We start from the raw sequence: 16,861 nt of genomic DNA on the forward strand, positions 1-16,861 counted from the left end.
GAATAATAAAATACAATAAAAATACTATAAATAGAAATAAAAATAAAGAATAATATATTTACAATGTCTGTGCTCAGCCTTTTTGCTAGCTTGTATTCGTTTTACTATACTTTTTCCCCAGTGACTTGAACAGCAGCAGACTCAAATTGTCATTGTCATGTTGTTATTCAGCTTTCCTTCGACTTATTTTAATGCAAGTAGGTCTCTATTAATGCTGATAATGGTCACATTATTTAAATTTGCACTATTCAAAATGATATTTATATCAAAAATATGTTCCGACTATTGGTTGCAGCTTGACAGAAACAATAAAATTTTTTAAATGTGGATTATAACCTGCCATGAGATCTTCTAGATAGATCTCATAAATATTTAAAATAAATCAAGTGAACAACCGGACAAGCTGGAGGACAAACCCATATCCAAAGCATACCTGCTATCCTATATTCTGTATTTCTTCAAAATGAGCCCTCTTTTTTGCGCTTTCCTCAAATGGAACCTTCCTTTTCTCCATTTTGTGCACACAGCAATTAGCATCCAAACCCCAATGGCAACTGTGCATGCATTAGACTCAACTGAGTATGCACTAGCCTCATATTAATTGAATTTTGGCTTGCATTAAATGTGATGGTGTTTATTCGTTCATTCGCTTCCAACTCTTCATGACTTCACGGATCAGCCCACACCAGAGCTTCCTCTCAGTTGTCGCCACCCCCAGCTCCCCCAAGGTCGAATTCGTCACCTCTAGAATCTCATCCATCCATCTTGTCCTTGGTTGGCCCCTCTTCCTTTTGCCTTCCACTCACCCTAGCATCAGCATCTTCTCCAGGGTATCCTGTCTTCTCATTATGTGGCCATTAAATGTGACCAGGTATCAATTTATAATTTGCACTAAATTGATATTGCACTATTCAAACTTGCATTACAGGTAGTCCTCATTTAGCACCACAGTTGGGACTGGCAACTTGGTCATTAAAGTCACTAAATGAAACTGCAACTGTGCTTAGGATCTGACTTCAGCTTTCCCTTGCTTTACAGACCTGCAATGGTTGTAAATGTGAGGATTAGTTGTAAAGTTACTTTTTTATCACTGTCATAACTGCAAATGGTCATAGATCATTTGATCATACAACATAAATCCACTTCCTTTGGGTATCATTCAGAGTTGCTCAGGCAGATACCTATTTTCATGATAGGACTTCTCCTTTATGTCTCTGCCCTCTGCTTCCATCCTTTGGCAGCTGATTTAAAGCAAACAGGAGGGTCCAGCAGAGAGGAAACTCATTCTGATTGCAATATTAATTCCACTGGTGGATACTCACAGTTGCATATAATCCTGATTTTTTTTAATGAATGAAACAGCGAATGATAGAAACTCTGAATTATTTGCTTGTCAGTTCTGAAGTTTTATATTAAACAGTACACTTAGCAATAATGTGTTAACTGCCAATCCATACTTTATTTCTTCTATTTATATCTAAAAGTAGTGTCTCAAATGGACTTCCAGTATTTCTCAATATGCAAAGTCCACAAATTCTTACACTAATTAAATACAGGATTGAGTATAAATGCCAAGTGTGATATTCCTAACATTGACAAAACACATACACAAAGTGTGTCAACAGAAGGTAATGTGTTTTGTACACAAATAGTATTGCTGCACACTATCCAAAGAACCAAGGTGACATTCGCAACTTTTCTGGGACTGTATCACCATTTTTTTTTTAAAAAAATGCTGCTTTGATAAACCTTAATAAGGAGCTGTAGCTTGAAAAAGTGTTATCACAGGGAATGATATTAAGTAAGTTTTTTGTATCAGTGTGTACCTAGATTACTAAACTTTGGGCAGGATAGCATGAATGTCAGGAGTTACTAAAAAAAAACCCAGTCATTTTTATGATGATCATTCAAAAAAATAGCAGCTGTAGCCTTCTGAAGAATTCAGACTTAGTGTGCTGTCAACAACTCCATTTTGATTTTCTTTCCCAAGCAAGGAAGATTCTTTCAGATGCTTATTTTCACTATGCTCCTCATACAACAGCCCTCCGTAAGTAACTGTTAGCCTTCAGATGAACAACACTAGTGCCTGGTATAGGAAAGAACACAAAGCTACATTTACTCCAGCATTACAAATGGTGTCAACCCCCCCGTCCCCGCCAATACAGCTTTCAATTGTTACAGGTTCTGATCTTAGTTAATCCCATGTCTCAAAACTGAGTCACTTTAAATCTTACCTGAAATTCAAGTGTTCTACTAGCACATACCCATCTAGGAAAGATGAAATAAAATACACTGTTAATATGATGAGTTTTGTTAGGAATTTTAGTCACAGAGTTACAGACAAACCATTCAAACGTACAACCAAAAAACACTATTCAAGTGCAAAGAACTGTGTATGCAGTCATACCCTACTTCTCTGTCACATCCAAAATGGCCAATTTGTAATCAGCTGAGTTAATAGCTTTTCTGCCACCCCACCCAAAAGGTTTTTGTTTAGTTGTTATGCTCAACTCTTCTATTTCACTCCTTTTGAGAACTTACATTTGCCTTCAGAATTCCGACAGATCAGTTGATTCCCTTCAGTGATGTCTATAACTTCAAGTTGTTCTCCAGGCGAGATCCTCAAGTCAAGATTTCCTCTGGTAGGAGTATTTGAGCAATGTGCGACTGCAGTATTAATTACTATGATTTCTTTATTGTACTGTGGCAGAGTAAAGGGGGGGGGGTGTAAATCAAGCTGCAATCTACATAAACTTAATTGAGAGCAAGTCCTGAGCTTATTTCAGGTACAATATGGATAGGGTATATTGAGAATGACAAACATTTTAAACATTTGCAGAGTTAGCTTTTAAATACACTTTAAGCATACTTTTTTAAAAAAATCCGTTCAATCATGTCTGATTTTTGGAGACTGCCTGGAGAAGTCCCTGCAGTTTTCTTGGCAAGGATCTTCAGAAGTGGTTTGCCATTGCCTCCTTCCTAGGGCTGAGAGAGGGTGACTGGCCCAAGGTCACCCAGCTGGCTTTGTCCCTAAGGCGGGAGTAGAACTCATGGACTCCCGGTTTCTAGCCTGGTGCCTCAACCACTACACCAAACTGGCTCTCCAGCATACTTTTAACTGCCTTTAAAAGCTCCAGTTTCAAAAGTGGTTTGACATACTGTACAGTATAGTATGAATGAGAACCTCAAGACCAACTCCTTCTTGATAAAGATCTACAATTCCGTAACCCAAATTATATCAGAACCTTGAATTTTCTACTTATTAATAAAGATCTACAGAGGAAATCTTATATGTGATACCTTTTAGCTGAACTTATCCAGAACTTTTTCCCTCAACAACAGTAGCCCACCTTTGCAATATTCCATGAAATCAACTTGATAAAAAAAAAAGGGAGATTAAGGAAGAGCAACATGTGGGTCTCCAAAAGTTGTGGAGTTTCAGTTTCCATTAGCCCTCACTAGCATAGACAATGTGAGAAATGATAAGACCTGGATTCCAACAAGAGCTGGAACACAATTTTCCAAAGATTAACGGTAGGTTTATACTAGTTTTAAAAAGTGATTTGTTTCAGATACATGAAATTATGAAAATACTGTAGAGGAGAAATTGGGAACACTGATTTCATGACTGTCCTAAACTCCACATTTTAGATCTTAAGTATCACCACTTCAAATATTAGGACAAATGAAAATTTCACACAATGTGTCCAGCTGCTAGCAAGGGAGACTGCCGAGTAATGTCATGTCTGTGGGTGATTAAAAGTACCTGTCAGTACCTACCAATTATCCATCCACCCACAGAATATCTGGTTGGACTCAGAACAATTAACTTCCAAAAGGCATATAATAGCGTTACCAGTACAATAAGAATAATAATAAAAAGTTGCAATATGTTTCTGCCAGACTTGACCCATAAAATGTCAAGTATGTCACATTCTGGAGCCCATAATTCTTCAAGAAAATATATACCATGCAACTTCCAGGGAAGAAATGGAGGACTGAAGATGGCTCCATGGAAAGCGGAGCTGACGACCATGGCAGAGTGAAGAGCCAGTGAGTAGACTGGCTCTTAAGTAATTCCTTTCCAGATAAGGAGAGGATTTGAGATCTCCCACAAGTACTCCAGACAGCTGCTCCTCACAAGGAGACGGCAAGATAGGGGTCTCTGGTGGATTTAGAGCTCTGGGAGATGAGGAAATAACCATCTTGCGCAAATGGTGGTTGGCACCTTTGAAAGGACACAAAGTTCACATACTTCCTTTTCTAATCACTTTCAGAAATTCCTTGCTAACTGTTTTTCACTATAAGGAACCTTTGGATCGACAAATCTGAAAACGCCAAGTGACTTTCCTGCAATCCTTAGCGAAAGAACTTTTAAATACAAGTTTAAGAACTTAAAAAAATTTTTTGGAATGAACAGCAAAAGGGTAATTAAAACTTTCATTTTAGAAAGTTACAGCTGGACCAAAGGTCCATGTAAATTTGAAATAAGACTTCGGAATTAAATATAAAGATTCCTTTGTGTGGGAAAATGCTTTTGTTTTGTTTTGTCTTTTAAAAAATAAGTCTTTAAAAATTGGACACTAGAGGGAACTAAAGATTACAATTAAAAGAGAACACTCAATTTTTACTTACAATTACAGATTGAAGCAAAATATTTTAACATAAGGCATACTGAAAGATATTTTTGAACAATGGACCCAGAAGTTAATTTTAAGAGTGTCTGCCTGTATAGATAGACTATGTCTAAAAGATGTTATAGAAAAGGAACACGTTCTATCTGACAAGATCGAGACTGACATGAAATTGGATTAAAAATGACAGGCTATGACGTGATAGTAGGGACGCGGTGGTGCTGCGGGTTAAACCGCTGAGCTGTCGATTGGAAGGTCGGCGGTTCGAAACCGCGCGGCGGGGTGAGCTACCGCTGTTAATCCCAGCTCCTGCTCACCTAGCAGTTCGAAAACATGCAAATGTGAGTAGATCAATAGGTACCGCTTCGGCGGGAAGGTAACGGCGTTCCGTGTCGTCATGCTGGCCACATGACCCGGAAGTGTCCTATGGACAACGCCGGCTCCAAGGCTTAGAAACGGAGATGAGCACCGCCCCCTAGAGTCGGACTCGACTGGACTTTACGTCAAGGGAAACCTTTACCTTTACCTTTATGACGTGATAAAAGATGTTACACTGGACATACAGAAGAAACCAACTGATGTCTAAATAATTAAAAGGGATATACAAACAACAAACCAAGAGAGTCACCTGGATAATTTTCCTATAGTGGATTTAAAGAAGAGGCTTGTTGAAGTTTTGGAGAATTTTGTGAGAAGGGACAAAGAAAAAATGAAAAGAAGTCAAGTTCTATGACATTATTTGAAGGGACTAAAGATCAAGATTCTTAGAAGTAAAAGGAAGGAATATAAAGTTGGTTTATTTGATCAAGGTTAAAATAGATACATTGTTATCTCTGGTAATCCTTAATGACTTTTGCTGACATCAGGACTGAAATGACAAGACTTTATGGAATTGTTTATAGGTAGAGAGGGGATATGGGAAGAAGAGATCATTTGTTGTATTTTAAGAGAAGGCGTAAGTTACTAAAATTCTTTATACTTGTCATGATGAAGGTGGAAAGTCACTTCTTTATATATTTCTTTTCTTTTTATTATATTACTTTTTCTTTTTCTATTTTTTCCTTTTTTCCCCCTTTTCTACACCTACTTTTTCTTTTTCTTTTTTAGTTTGTATTAGTTTTTACTGTTGCAATTATAATCTTTAATAAAATTACTATTTAAAAAAAAGAAAATATATACTCCACAACCTACAGATTTTTCTCTAAACTAAGGTTCAGAATTCTTGGCAACCACTACAAATGTATGTATGCCTTTAATGACAATATAGTGTAAACAGAACTGTTTTCTGGAAAGTTGCTATTCATAGTTCTGTGTCATGACAAGAGATGACAAATTGCACAGTATATTTTCATATATCATACACACAACAGTAACCATGCCAACATCTTCCAAGCTATTTAAAAGAAGAAGAAACTTACCATAAATCTCTCTCTAAATGATTGTTCCTCCTTTGTCATCTTGTTATTCTTTTCTAAAATGTATTTCTTGACTTTAAAGGGGTTTCTGGGACGAAGGCTGCTAAGAAAGACACATATACAGAATAAATCTAGCAAATGGGCATATAGGAATCATGGGGGGCGGGGGAAGTCGGGATTATTCAGAGTGGGGTTGCCAAAACTGCATCATAGACCAGGTGCCATGTCTGGAAAGATCCTCAAATGACCTTGAAGCCATTCACCTAACCTTTTCCTGAGCTAACAGTAAACTGAACAAATCAACTGTGTGCCTGGAGGCACACTGCTAGTAAGAAGATAGATCTTTCCCCCAGATGTTAGCTTCCTGAGCTGCTCAGCTACAATTTCTTCTGTGTGTTAAGCTCTGCCCCCAAGGCAGAGGAAGCAAGGCACCGACTGGTTCCAATTTGGATTAGGGTGAACTATGGTTTGGCTACTACAGATCACCCTAACTCGGAATCAATGTCCCTGAATATTCATTTGGGCACTATGATAGAGCTTCTCAGACCTCTCACCCAGATCTTCCAGCTTTGTGCTGTTAAAGACATACTGTAAGATTTCAGCTTGAAATATCATGCAACAGTAAAAAACTTCTGCTGAACAGCTTTTTGATCTTTTAAATGTTGTGTACCACTTTATATTTTGCTTCTCACATAAGTAATAGAATTGTAAATAATATTTTTTTAGAAAGTTCCATCCCTTCAATAATAATGTACCCAATATGTTCTTTGTTGCCTTTCTGCATCATTGTTGTTTCTTTCTTTCTCTCTCTCTCTTTCTCCCCCTCTTCTTTTCAACAAAAGAAAATTTAATGTCCAGTTTTATGACAAATATTCTCTCTTGAAAAAGGAGAGGGGGAGAGAACATGGTTTCCTAATGTCAGGGATGTCACAAAATGCTGAGGTTCCAGAGAGAGAATGAGTACCAGCACAATCAACTAAGATACCACACAACAGGCCTCATTTCATGCACCACTGAATCACAAAACCATTTTCAAATAGGAATCATGTAGTTACAGCACTACCCAGACCTGTAGTTCAATAGGTTGCAAGCAGAGCACCAAGCAGCTTTCACCCAGCCAGAAAGTTACAAGGGATTTTGTTTTTATGCAAGCAAAAAGCTGATGCTAGAATTAAAATGCTATTTGAATTCCACACAGCCTTTTGACTCCAGAGCATTCCATCCCCCACAAAAAGGCATTTAATACTCAATTATTCTCATGCTGCTGAAGAACTAGTTCAGTTTTATTATAGGTGCTGCCATACAGTATATCACCTGCGGTGTCTTTATTCAATGAGCCACAGTGCCCACCAATAAACAAAGTTACTACACATTATTGTTTGTACTCAGTTCTATATGGTCAACCAAAGGGCCTGCTCGGAATTTTCCAGCTTAATTCAAGTTTTATGAATAAACCACAACTGATTCACATAACAGGCTAAGCCATAACCACAGATGCATATCTTTTCTGAGCTGAAGGCCACACTAGGTTTTGCAGTTGCATGGTGAAGGTTGCACTCCCAAAAAGTCAGTGGAGCCGTGACAGAAATTAAATTTTGTTTCATTTAGTTTACATTAGCTTTTCATAAAATGTACAATGATTGGTTTTCATTCATTCAGGTAATAACGTTTTCTTTCTGCTCCATTAAATCAACCCAGAGTTCTCACTCAAGGCACAAATGACCAGGCTCAAATTATCTTACTTTAGATACATTATGTGAAGACCTAGATCTCTGGAAAAACCTCTGATGCTGGGAAAGGTGGAAGGAAAGAGAAGAGGATGACCAAAATGGGTAATGGGTACACTGTTGGAAAACCTGAAGAACCAAGTTAGGGACAGATCATCATGGAGAAAATCTATCTATGTGGCCACTAAGAGTCAATTCTGACTTAATAGTACATAATCACTCATTCAATTGGCCTTAATGTTGCATTGTACATTAAGTTAGCCAGTGAAATTATCATACATTTTAAGGATAGTGTTATAATTTACAGATCTGAATATTATTGGCATGAGAAATTTTAGATAGGAGAGAAAAATAGCTTTATGACTATTATTTTACCTACTTTGTATCATTTTGTTCTGCATCAACATCATCATACATAATGCTTTCCTGGGCCATAACATCTGCAATTAAAACCAGAGGGCATGATTATTAACCATCTACAATTTCCCAGAAATAAAAAAAGAAACATCTAGAATCTTATAGTCTAGTAAATACAACATGAAAGGAAAAAGGAATGGAGTAACAGCAGGAAATAGGCAAACTCAAACACCAACCTCTAAAAAGTTACAGGGTGTCCCAGAAAATGAATAGCCCTTGAATACATAAGGAACCAAAGCCACTTTTGAAAGCCCAAGTGACTTCCTTGTAGGAGGACTCTGGCTGTATTGTCATTTGTCTCTTAAAGAATTTCTCACCCTGGAAGTGAATCCCTGAAAGAATAATGGCTATGTAATATACTTTAAAATAACTAAGAAAGCTGTAACTTCTGAGAATTCAGGATCCAGCTGGTCTGAAGCAGCTCTACAGATTCACTGTGTAAAAGAGTAGATACAGGGCTAATTTACTCTTATACAGACTGAATCCATAGAGCTAGAGACTAGCAATGGGAGACATGCCAAAAGTTGTCCTTAGCTGCACTTGACTATAAAGAATGATCTGTTACAAATGAGGGGCAGTGTTTTAAACAGGTACTATATTTTCCATTGACAATTGCAAAATAGAAAGAGGGGTGCCATATGATCTGCCTATCCCAAAGCATCTAAGACACGCCAGGACCAAAAATGTTATTTCAAGAGGGAGTCAGTTTATCTATTAGACATATAAACTTACCTAGGTTTGGTACAGAACGGGAAAGATTGCTGCAGAGGACAAATAAAACAAATGTGCATTTCAGCATGGTTTATAAGTAACAATATTTGGCTGCACATGTACACTCAAGGTTTTTTTTAACAGGAATTAGCATACACCCCTCTTTCCATTTTATTTTGGAGATTAAGTGACTGAACAAACCTCTGTTGAATAAAAAAGCTATGGGTAGAAAAAATCATGCTGAAAATAAAGGAGAAAAGTTGGACCAATAGAAAAGTTTGAACTTCACCAGTATTTTTGTTATAAACTCCTGAAAGTAGCACATTTACATATCCGAAATGCATTACACTCTTTTGGAGCCTAGAGAAGAAGCATGGTTTCAGCTGAGGTTTGTTCATAAAATTTAGGGAAATATTCAACCAGAGAGCACTTTCTCAGATCTCAGGACTAATGGAAGTAAAGAGGAAAAGGGGACTGGAACTTAATACTAGCATATTAATCTCTAATCTCAAATAAACCAGCAATATTTAACAGATGAAAAAAGAAATCCAGACCAAAAAATACACATGCAGTAGCGGGCAGCTTAACACACAAACAGCCAAATAAGAATTAGGTATTTATTTCATGAATCACATTATAGTAACCTTCTCCTATTCAGCCATTCTCCAGATGTGTGGCCTTCAAACCACATGGCTGGGAAGTCTCTAAGCTGAGACAGCAGCATGATACACTCCATGAACTGCATCTTGAATTACGTTGGCTGCTGAGTGCTGCTCCCAAAGAATTACAAAATGATCACTGCTTATCTTTTAATTTGGAAATATTTAACATATCAACCTCCTCCTTTTCTCCCAAATGCTAGAAAGGGGAGCTGCCAGACACTTTTCAGTTCAGATATTATCTGGACATCTGGACAGCTATCTGGATTGATGTACCTGTTGACAGAGCCACTTTAGGGTCTCAGAAGTGACTTTAACATTTCCTGGTCACGTCCTCAATATTAATAGAAAACTGGGCATTAATTAACTGAGTACAGTTAATTAAACATAAGCCAAGAGAGGAAGAGCTAAGCAATGCAGTTCAAATTCCTTGCATATAAATATGACCACTTTCTTCTTCCAGCATCCCAAACTGCATACAGACAAACATAAAGCCAAAAGCTAAATTTTACCAAATGTCAGGCTTATTTGTGGCTAATGCCAAGAGCAAAAAATGCAGTTAAGCAACCCTCAGGATCCATGTTTGTATTTCGAGAGGTGAAGGGTTTGTCCACATACCATCTACCATTTTCTCCTTCATCTTAACGTTGCTCCTCATTCACTAACATTTCTGCCCTTTCCACTCAATTCTGGTAGGATGGAAGGGAAAGTGCTTGTTTAGAATGATTACCTTGCCATCCTGTAAATTTATTAAAAGCTTTTGTATTGCTGTCCATTTATATTTCAGTGACGTGCCTGCTATTATGGACTAGCAATTAAGAAGTTGCAACCTTCACAGCGCTGTGATTTGTATTGCAGTATCCCAGCATTTCAAAGGTTCATCAGCCACTGCAGTGACCAAAATGGAATGAAATCAGGGACAGCCACTTTAAATTAATCAAGAGCTGCCTTTTATGGAGGAGGAGGAGCAGTTGTTGCTGTTGTTCTTGGTGTTCTCTGAGACTGGTTGTTTTATTGCAGATGTTTCACTACCAGGCTAGGTAAGATCATCAGTGCATGGGAGATTGAAGTTTGCTGGTTGTTTATATACAGTAGCTTGCCCTGCCAGTCTTGCTTGCAATGGTGCTTCTTACTTGATGGTCCCTTGATTAGGAACACCAAGAACCCAACAACTCAATCCCGAGCTACGTATATTCTCTACTATTGGAATAATAATAATATATTACATACCGAAAATTATCTTTCATGTGTGCATTTTTTATTTTGAATTTTCCTTTGAAAAATTTTCCAAATCCTTTGAGTTTTTCAGCTTTGATATCTCTAGAACAAAAAATGAGATATTAACAAATAGCAAAGTGAAGATGCCATACGTATGTCCATTTATCCATTGTCTTTGTTTATGAACGTGAAGTTGGAAAAAGAAAATACGAGAATGTGGATGCACTTTGTGGCATCTGGCACCACCCTAACATGTAACTGCTGCTTCTCTAGAATTTCTTTACAAAACGTTAGAGGAACAGATGGTGTTGAATCTAAATGTGGATCAGTGTTCAGAGGCAGACAATTTCAGGGCATCTCCTAAAGGAATTCAGGCTAGGACAGAGCAAAGACCATTTTAATTTCAACAACTTCTTTGTGCTTCAGCATCTGGTTAATGCTAGAGTAGATACACACTGAAAGAAAACCTTCATATGTAAAAGCAGAAGACAGACTGTTTGGAGTTCATTCTTCCCATGCATCGACAACCATGTTGGCACCAAAACAAGTCAGAAGCAGCCTATATTCTAGCATTATTACTCTGAGGAACACCCACCTTTTATAATTCCTGGAATGAATAATTCCTTTTCTAGAAATTCAGGGAGGGCAAGATAGGAGAGAAGATAGGTAATTACTAAAAGCAATTGTTTCTCATTTGCTATTAGGGTAGAAGTTAGTTCTGAGCTAAGTTTCACCACTAGTTATTAGATAAAAATTCTTTTTTGGCCATGCTGGCTGGGGATTGGTGGTGGCAGGGGAGGTATCAATTCCCAATTATCCAAAGGGCACCAGTGTAGGGAAGGATAGCCCAGACTATTTCAGGTAATATGGCTTTCTGCCTTAGGCTCCCAAAATTGGGTTAAAGGTTTTCTGTTGGTCCATGCTGGTTAGGTATTCTATAAACAGTTATTCCAATGCATCTAATGGGTACCAGGTCAGGAAATTTTGGCCTAGTCTGTTCCATGGATATTCTACAGTAGTTCATAGAATATGGCTACTAAGCATCAGGAGGAACTTTCTGACTGTACAAGCAGCCAGCCAGTGGAACAGGTTTCTGCATTAAGTGGTGAGTTCTTCTTACTGGAGGTCTTCAAATAGGGTCTGGATAGTCGTCCATTGGAGATAATATAGTGGATCATATACCAAGCAGGGAGTTGGATGGGTTGATGTCTAAGATTCCTTACAACTGTATGATTCTATGATATTTCATATACTCTAAAAAGGGTAAACAGTAAACATATTTGACCATTGCCAAGAAGACAGGACTAAATACAGCTCCTTTTTTAGTGTGCCCATAGCAAAACGCACCAGGTTCTCCCTCAACTGTATATAAAAAGGCCAAGGCACTCAGTCATATAAAGGACTAAAAGTTCAGACAACCAGTCAAAAACTACCTACTCACTCTGATTTGGCCAAATTATATCCTTCCCTTTGAACTTCACTTTGAATATCCTCATATGTTTCTTCATCAGTATCATCTGAAAGGGAAAGCAATAATAAACAGTATTTGTGGCTAAACAACCCGTTGCCAACAATTTAGTATTAGTAAGAAAAGAAGACATTTGGGAATATAGCAAAAACGTTAAATTGTTGCATCATCCGTTTATTGCGCTTCATTAATAAACTAACCAAGCTCTTTTTGGAATATCCAAGAGCAGTGCCTGAATTAAACAAAACAGACTTCCAAACTTCAACAGACTCTAAAATATGAAACACTATGAACCAGAATGTGGAATGAAAGCAAACACATGTTTTCTATTGGAAAATATGTCAAAAGAATATGATTTAAGATTCTACAATTCTGTAGCTTTTATTGTTTCCTGCAACTGTCTCAAATTGAGGCAATCCTGTAGCATACACTAGGGTAGAACGGGAAAATCACCTGAAAGATCAACCCCAAAGAGTTATTAATCTAACTAGCAGATTATTTCACGTTCTTGTATATTTTAATTTCTGGGCTTTATTATCTGTTGCACTCATATCCTGCCTTTCTTCCAAGAAGCTCAGTATAGTCCAAACATGATCTCATTTCTATCTTAACAGTACTCAAATGTTCTGGCTTAGTGAGTCAACTTAGCTCATCAAGTAAATTGCATGGCTGAACGAGGAATTAGTTTGGATTTTTTTAAAAAGACCATTTACACATACAGACCCATTTTGTCATATGTCACCTAAAGCTTTTGGATTGGGGCCAGTTATGAATACTATAAAACCAATCAACCAATAAATAAGAGTCTATAAATCAACTGAATCAAAGATGAGTTCAAAACCATGACTGTTCCTGATGAGGAAAGTTCACATAAATCAACATTAAAAATTCAGTGACCATAACTTAGCCACCATGTGGAATGAGTACTATCATTGAAAGTCAATGTGTCATTAAGGGTGATTTTTTAATTTTCCAGTACAATGTCAACCTCCAGAGATTATAACTGGGGATGTTTCAAATAAGATTGTCAATAAAAAGCATGACCTGCTTAGACACACAGTTTACTCAGCCATCTTGGGCCAGTTACTATCAATCAGCCTAACCTAACAAAATGAGGATGAGTTCAAAGAGACCCATATATCTTTCCTCTGAAACAAGGGAGAAAGAAATGAATAATATACTAAGAAAAAAATGGAAAAAGCAGCTAATCAACCCTCCATGTACTGACAAGCACAGAGCTAGTTTAAGGAGCAAAGTGGAGAGTTCAGACTGGGAAAAGACCGAATATATTACTCAGGCTTTGAGGATTAACAACTCCACATAAACTCTAGATATTTAGTAGAGTGAGAAAGGGGGGGGGTGGACTTTCTTCTTAGAATAGTTTGCTGTGCTGTGAAACAGAACAGACATATAATCCCATTGAATGGATCACAATCAGCCAATGACTTCCCAGAAGGCCACTGGATAACAATTGCAAAACAACAGCAACAAAGAATGTTTCATAAATATATTAAATAGAAGTGTTTAGCATATATAAGTATTATGGTCCTTTTACTTTTATAAAATATATCAGACACCCATGAACAAATCTGCAGCTTGACTGTGCCACAAATCAGAGAGAAATCCCCAGTGTAAGTTTATTATATAACCAGGAAATCTGAAAAACAGGTTTTAATTACTAGTTAGAGAATGTTACTCGACTTCCTTTACTATTGTACTGGCATTATGAAAAGTTTGTAAGGTAAAAATTAAAACATAAAAATAAACCAAGAATAAGTGTAGCTCAAGGTTGAAATGTTGGGATCTCAGTGTCTACTGAACATGGTTTTCTTCTTGCAAATGTTTTATTATCAATCTAGTAACATTGTCACCTAGGAGAAAACCAAGCTTACCAAACACCAGGATTCCAAAAAATATATATAAAAACATAAAATGAATATGAAAAAGTACCCCAAACAAGCAGAAAGTTTGGAGTAAGACAGAGGCAACATTCAGAATGTCAGAAAAGCATACTGTGTACTGCTAGATATGAAACTCTGACTTGGTTTATGGCCAACTGGCGGGAGAGTGTACATAATTCTAAAGCTCTAGAACCCCATGCAGTCCTTGAAACCTTGAGTATTAGACCCCAAGCCCTTCCAAAATTTGCCTCAAATTTTCATGTGACAGAAGGGGGGCATTATTAAATACATATTAACTGAATTTTAACATACCTAAATTAAACTAAATATTGTTATGGTCCTGGCCCCATTTACTTTTGAGAGTGTGGCCCCTGGCACACTACTCAAAAGCTTTTGATATTTCTTTCCTAAAAGGGTGTCAACCAGGAAAGAAAAAATACAAAACTGTTTCTGTCTACAGACTCTCCAATTTTGATGCTCTTTCCAATTATTTGGGTAATGCAAGAATTTACTAGGAATCTGGAAGATTTTTCAAGAGTTAAAACTACCTTTGCATAAGTTCTTTCGATACTTATACAGCCACCCCCACTTCGTTCTATAAGAAGTGTTATTTTCATACTTACTGGAATCTAAAGCTAATGATCTGTAGGCATCAGAGGATCGTCTGCAATAGAACATTTTCAAAAGAGTAGTGTCAAAGGTATATTTCAGATTTTAAGAGTCTAAATTTTTCAAAAGCTTAAATCTACATCTACTTTCTAAATGTCTATGAAACACTCACAGGTCCTTCTCTATTCCTTCCACATCATCGTACACTCCCGCTGCAGCTTGCTCCAATTTAGCAGTTCTAAGATCTGGGCTCCGTTTCCCTTCATCTGTTTTCAAGGACTCCAGGCATACATAGTCATCTGAAACTGGAGCAGAATTCTTGTTTCAAGCTTTCCTGAATGTATATAAAATGAGTAAAATGCCTAAATGCTAAAACTGCAACATGGTATTCTGAAGATCCAAGAGAAAGCTATGAAGAGTGCATCTGTTTTCCTATGCACGCTCCCCCCAAATTTGCCATCAAGGGAAAAGCAGCCAACAGTTTTGCCATGATTGTCCATCTATATTACCAGTGGACTGAAGCAATCCTTCAAAATGACACTTACATTCACGGAACTCAGTGGCTATAAAGTGTGCTGGCTGGGGAATTTGGGAATTGAAGTCCACACATCTTAAAGTTGCCAAGGTTGCAAAACACTGTCATAAAGTAATGCAGGTGATGAATCTGGTACCCTTCCTTCTTTTTCACTGTCCATACAGTACCAGCCTCCTCCCAAAGACAAAAGCATATCCCAAGAACATATGAAATAAATTAAATCTGCCCTTTCCAGTTAAATTTGTTCAGAGACATTGATTAGTCCAAATTTTGAAACTAGAATAGTTTATTTGTTCTCTTATTCAATAGATGTGTCCTCTTTATGTCTCCTCTTGTACAAGTGGTGTACAAAATGCTCCCTCCTATTTTTCCTCACAACAATCACCAGAGTGATTGGCCCAAAGTCACCCTGTGAACTTTCCTGGTTGAGGGTGAACTAAAACCTGGGTCTCTCTGCTCTTAGTCCAACACCTTAACCACCACACCACTGTAGTTGTCCTGCAGAAGATAGCTAAAATGGGAAATAAAAAATAATCTAAAAAACAAACTCTACCAACTATCATTGAGAAATCCTAGCAAATGGGAGAAGTACCAGATGATTGGAGGTGAACAAATATTGTCCCCATCTTCCAGAAGGGGTGAAATGAGAATCCAGGGAAGTATAGACCAGTCAATCTGACGTCAATATCTGAAGGCATTTTAAACCACTCAGACTGTAAGTACCTTGAAAACAGTGCAGTGATTACTAGAAGTTAGCATGGATTTTCTAATAACAAGTCTTATTATACTAATCTTATTGTATTTTTTTAATCCAGTAACTTCCTTGTTAGATTGTGGGAATGCTGTGGACATAATACATATTGACTTCAGCAAAGCAAGTGACAAAGTAGCCCTTGGCCCATTAGCAAGTTAGTTAACTAAGGACTGGATGGAAGGATTATTAGGTGGATATAAGCTGGTTTGAAAAGTGTACTTAAATGTGCTCATCAATGATTCTTCATCAAACAGGAGTGAGAATTTTAGGATTATATTCCATCAAAAACTGTATATGAGTTGGCAGTATACTATGACTGCTAAAAATGCAAATTCCTTTTTAGGGACCCATCCTTGGGAAGAATGGAGTGGAAGATTAGTTACTAGGCTATTGTGATGAGGGCTGGACACAATCACCTGAAAGACTCCTTCCAATTCTATGATTCTATGAACTAGAAATGGCTTTGTAGATTTCTCCTTCAAAGAGAAGGATTTTTTTTTATTCCTACAGTACCCTTATGCTATTCAGCATACTTGAGGATCTCCATTTGGTCCTTGAGCATCTTAAACATTTCCCCAAAGCCCATTACTTCATTCCATTTTTTTTATCTTTCATACAATCATGCTGCAGGAGACTAATAGTTTTTTGTGAGGGTTACATAAGCATTTAATAGCAGAATTAGGCTTTAACATCATAGTATTTTATACTCGGAAGAGAGATAACAACATGTAACCACAGCCTAGTTTATAGCTCAGAAACACAGGGAGGCTGCTTCCTTGAAAGCCAATGGTGGGGGGCATATGTGCCAAGTCC

At 37.4% G+C, this 16,861-nt stretch overlaps 1 protein-coding gene across 3 annotated transcripts in view; it reads right to left on the reverse strand.

Moving 5' to 3' along the window:
- Positions 1–1,439: 1,439 nt before the first annotated feature.
- The window catches only part of FYB2 (FYN binding protein 2), a 31,533-nt gene continuing 16,111 nt past the window's right edge, over positions 1,440–16,861 (reverse strand). Inside the window, exons 8-17 of one of the 3 annotated variants that reach the window (XM_063298012.1) lie at positions 14,932–15,064; positions 14,774–14,814; positions 12,223–12,298; positions 10,794–10,883; positions 8,926–8,954; positions 8,156–8,216; positions 6,053–6,152; positions 2,542–2,701; positions 2,235–2,268; positions 1,440–2,089 (exon numbers count right to left, since the gene is read on the reverse strand). In XM_063298012.1, the coding sequence (XP_063154082.1) occupies positions 2,080–2,089; positions 2,235–2,268; positions 2,542–2,701; positions 6,053–6,152; positions 8,156–8,216; positions 8,926–8,954; positions 10,794–10,883; positions 12,223–12,298; positions 14,774–14,814; positions 14,932–15,064 (734 nt within the window). In that variant the 3' untranslated portion in view covers positions 1,440–2,079. Of the gene's footprint in view, positions 2,090–2,230; positions 2,269–2,541; positions 2,702–6,052; positions 6,153–8,155; positions 8,217–8,925; positions 8,955–10,793; positions 10,884–12,222; positions 12,299–14,773; positions 14,815–14,931; positions 15,065–16,861 lie in introns of those variants that run through there. The other 2 variants (XM_063298013.1, XM_063298014.1) reach the window with 2 other exon arrangements.

The sequence above is a fragment of the Candoia aspera genome, chromosome 3 (genome assembly GCF_035149785.1).
Source record: "Candoia aspera isolate rCanAsp1 chromosome 3, rCanAsp1.hap2, whole genome shotgun sequence".
In the NCBI taxonomy this organism is placed as follows: Eukaryota; Metazoa; Chordata; class Lepidosauria; order Squamata; family Boidae; genus Candoia; species Candoia aspera.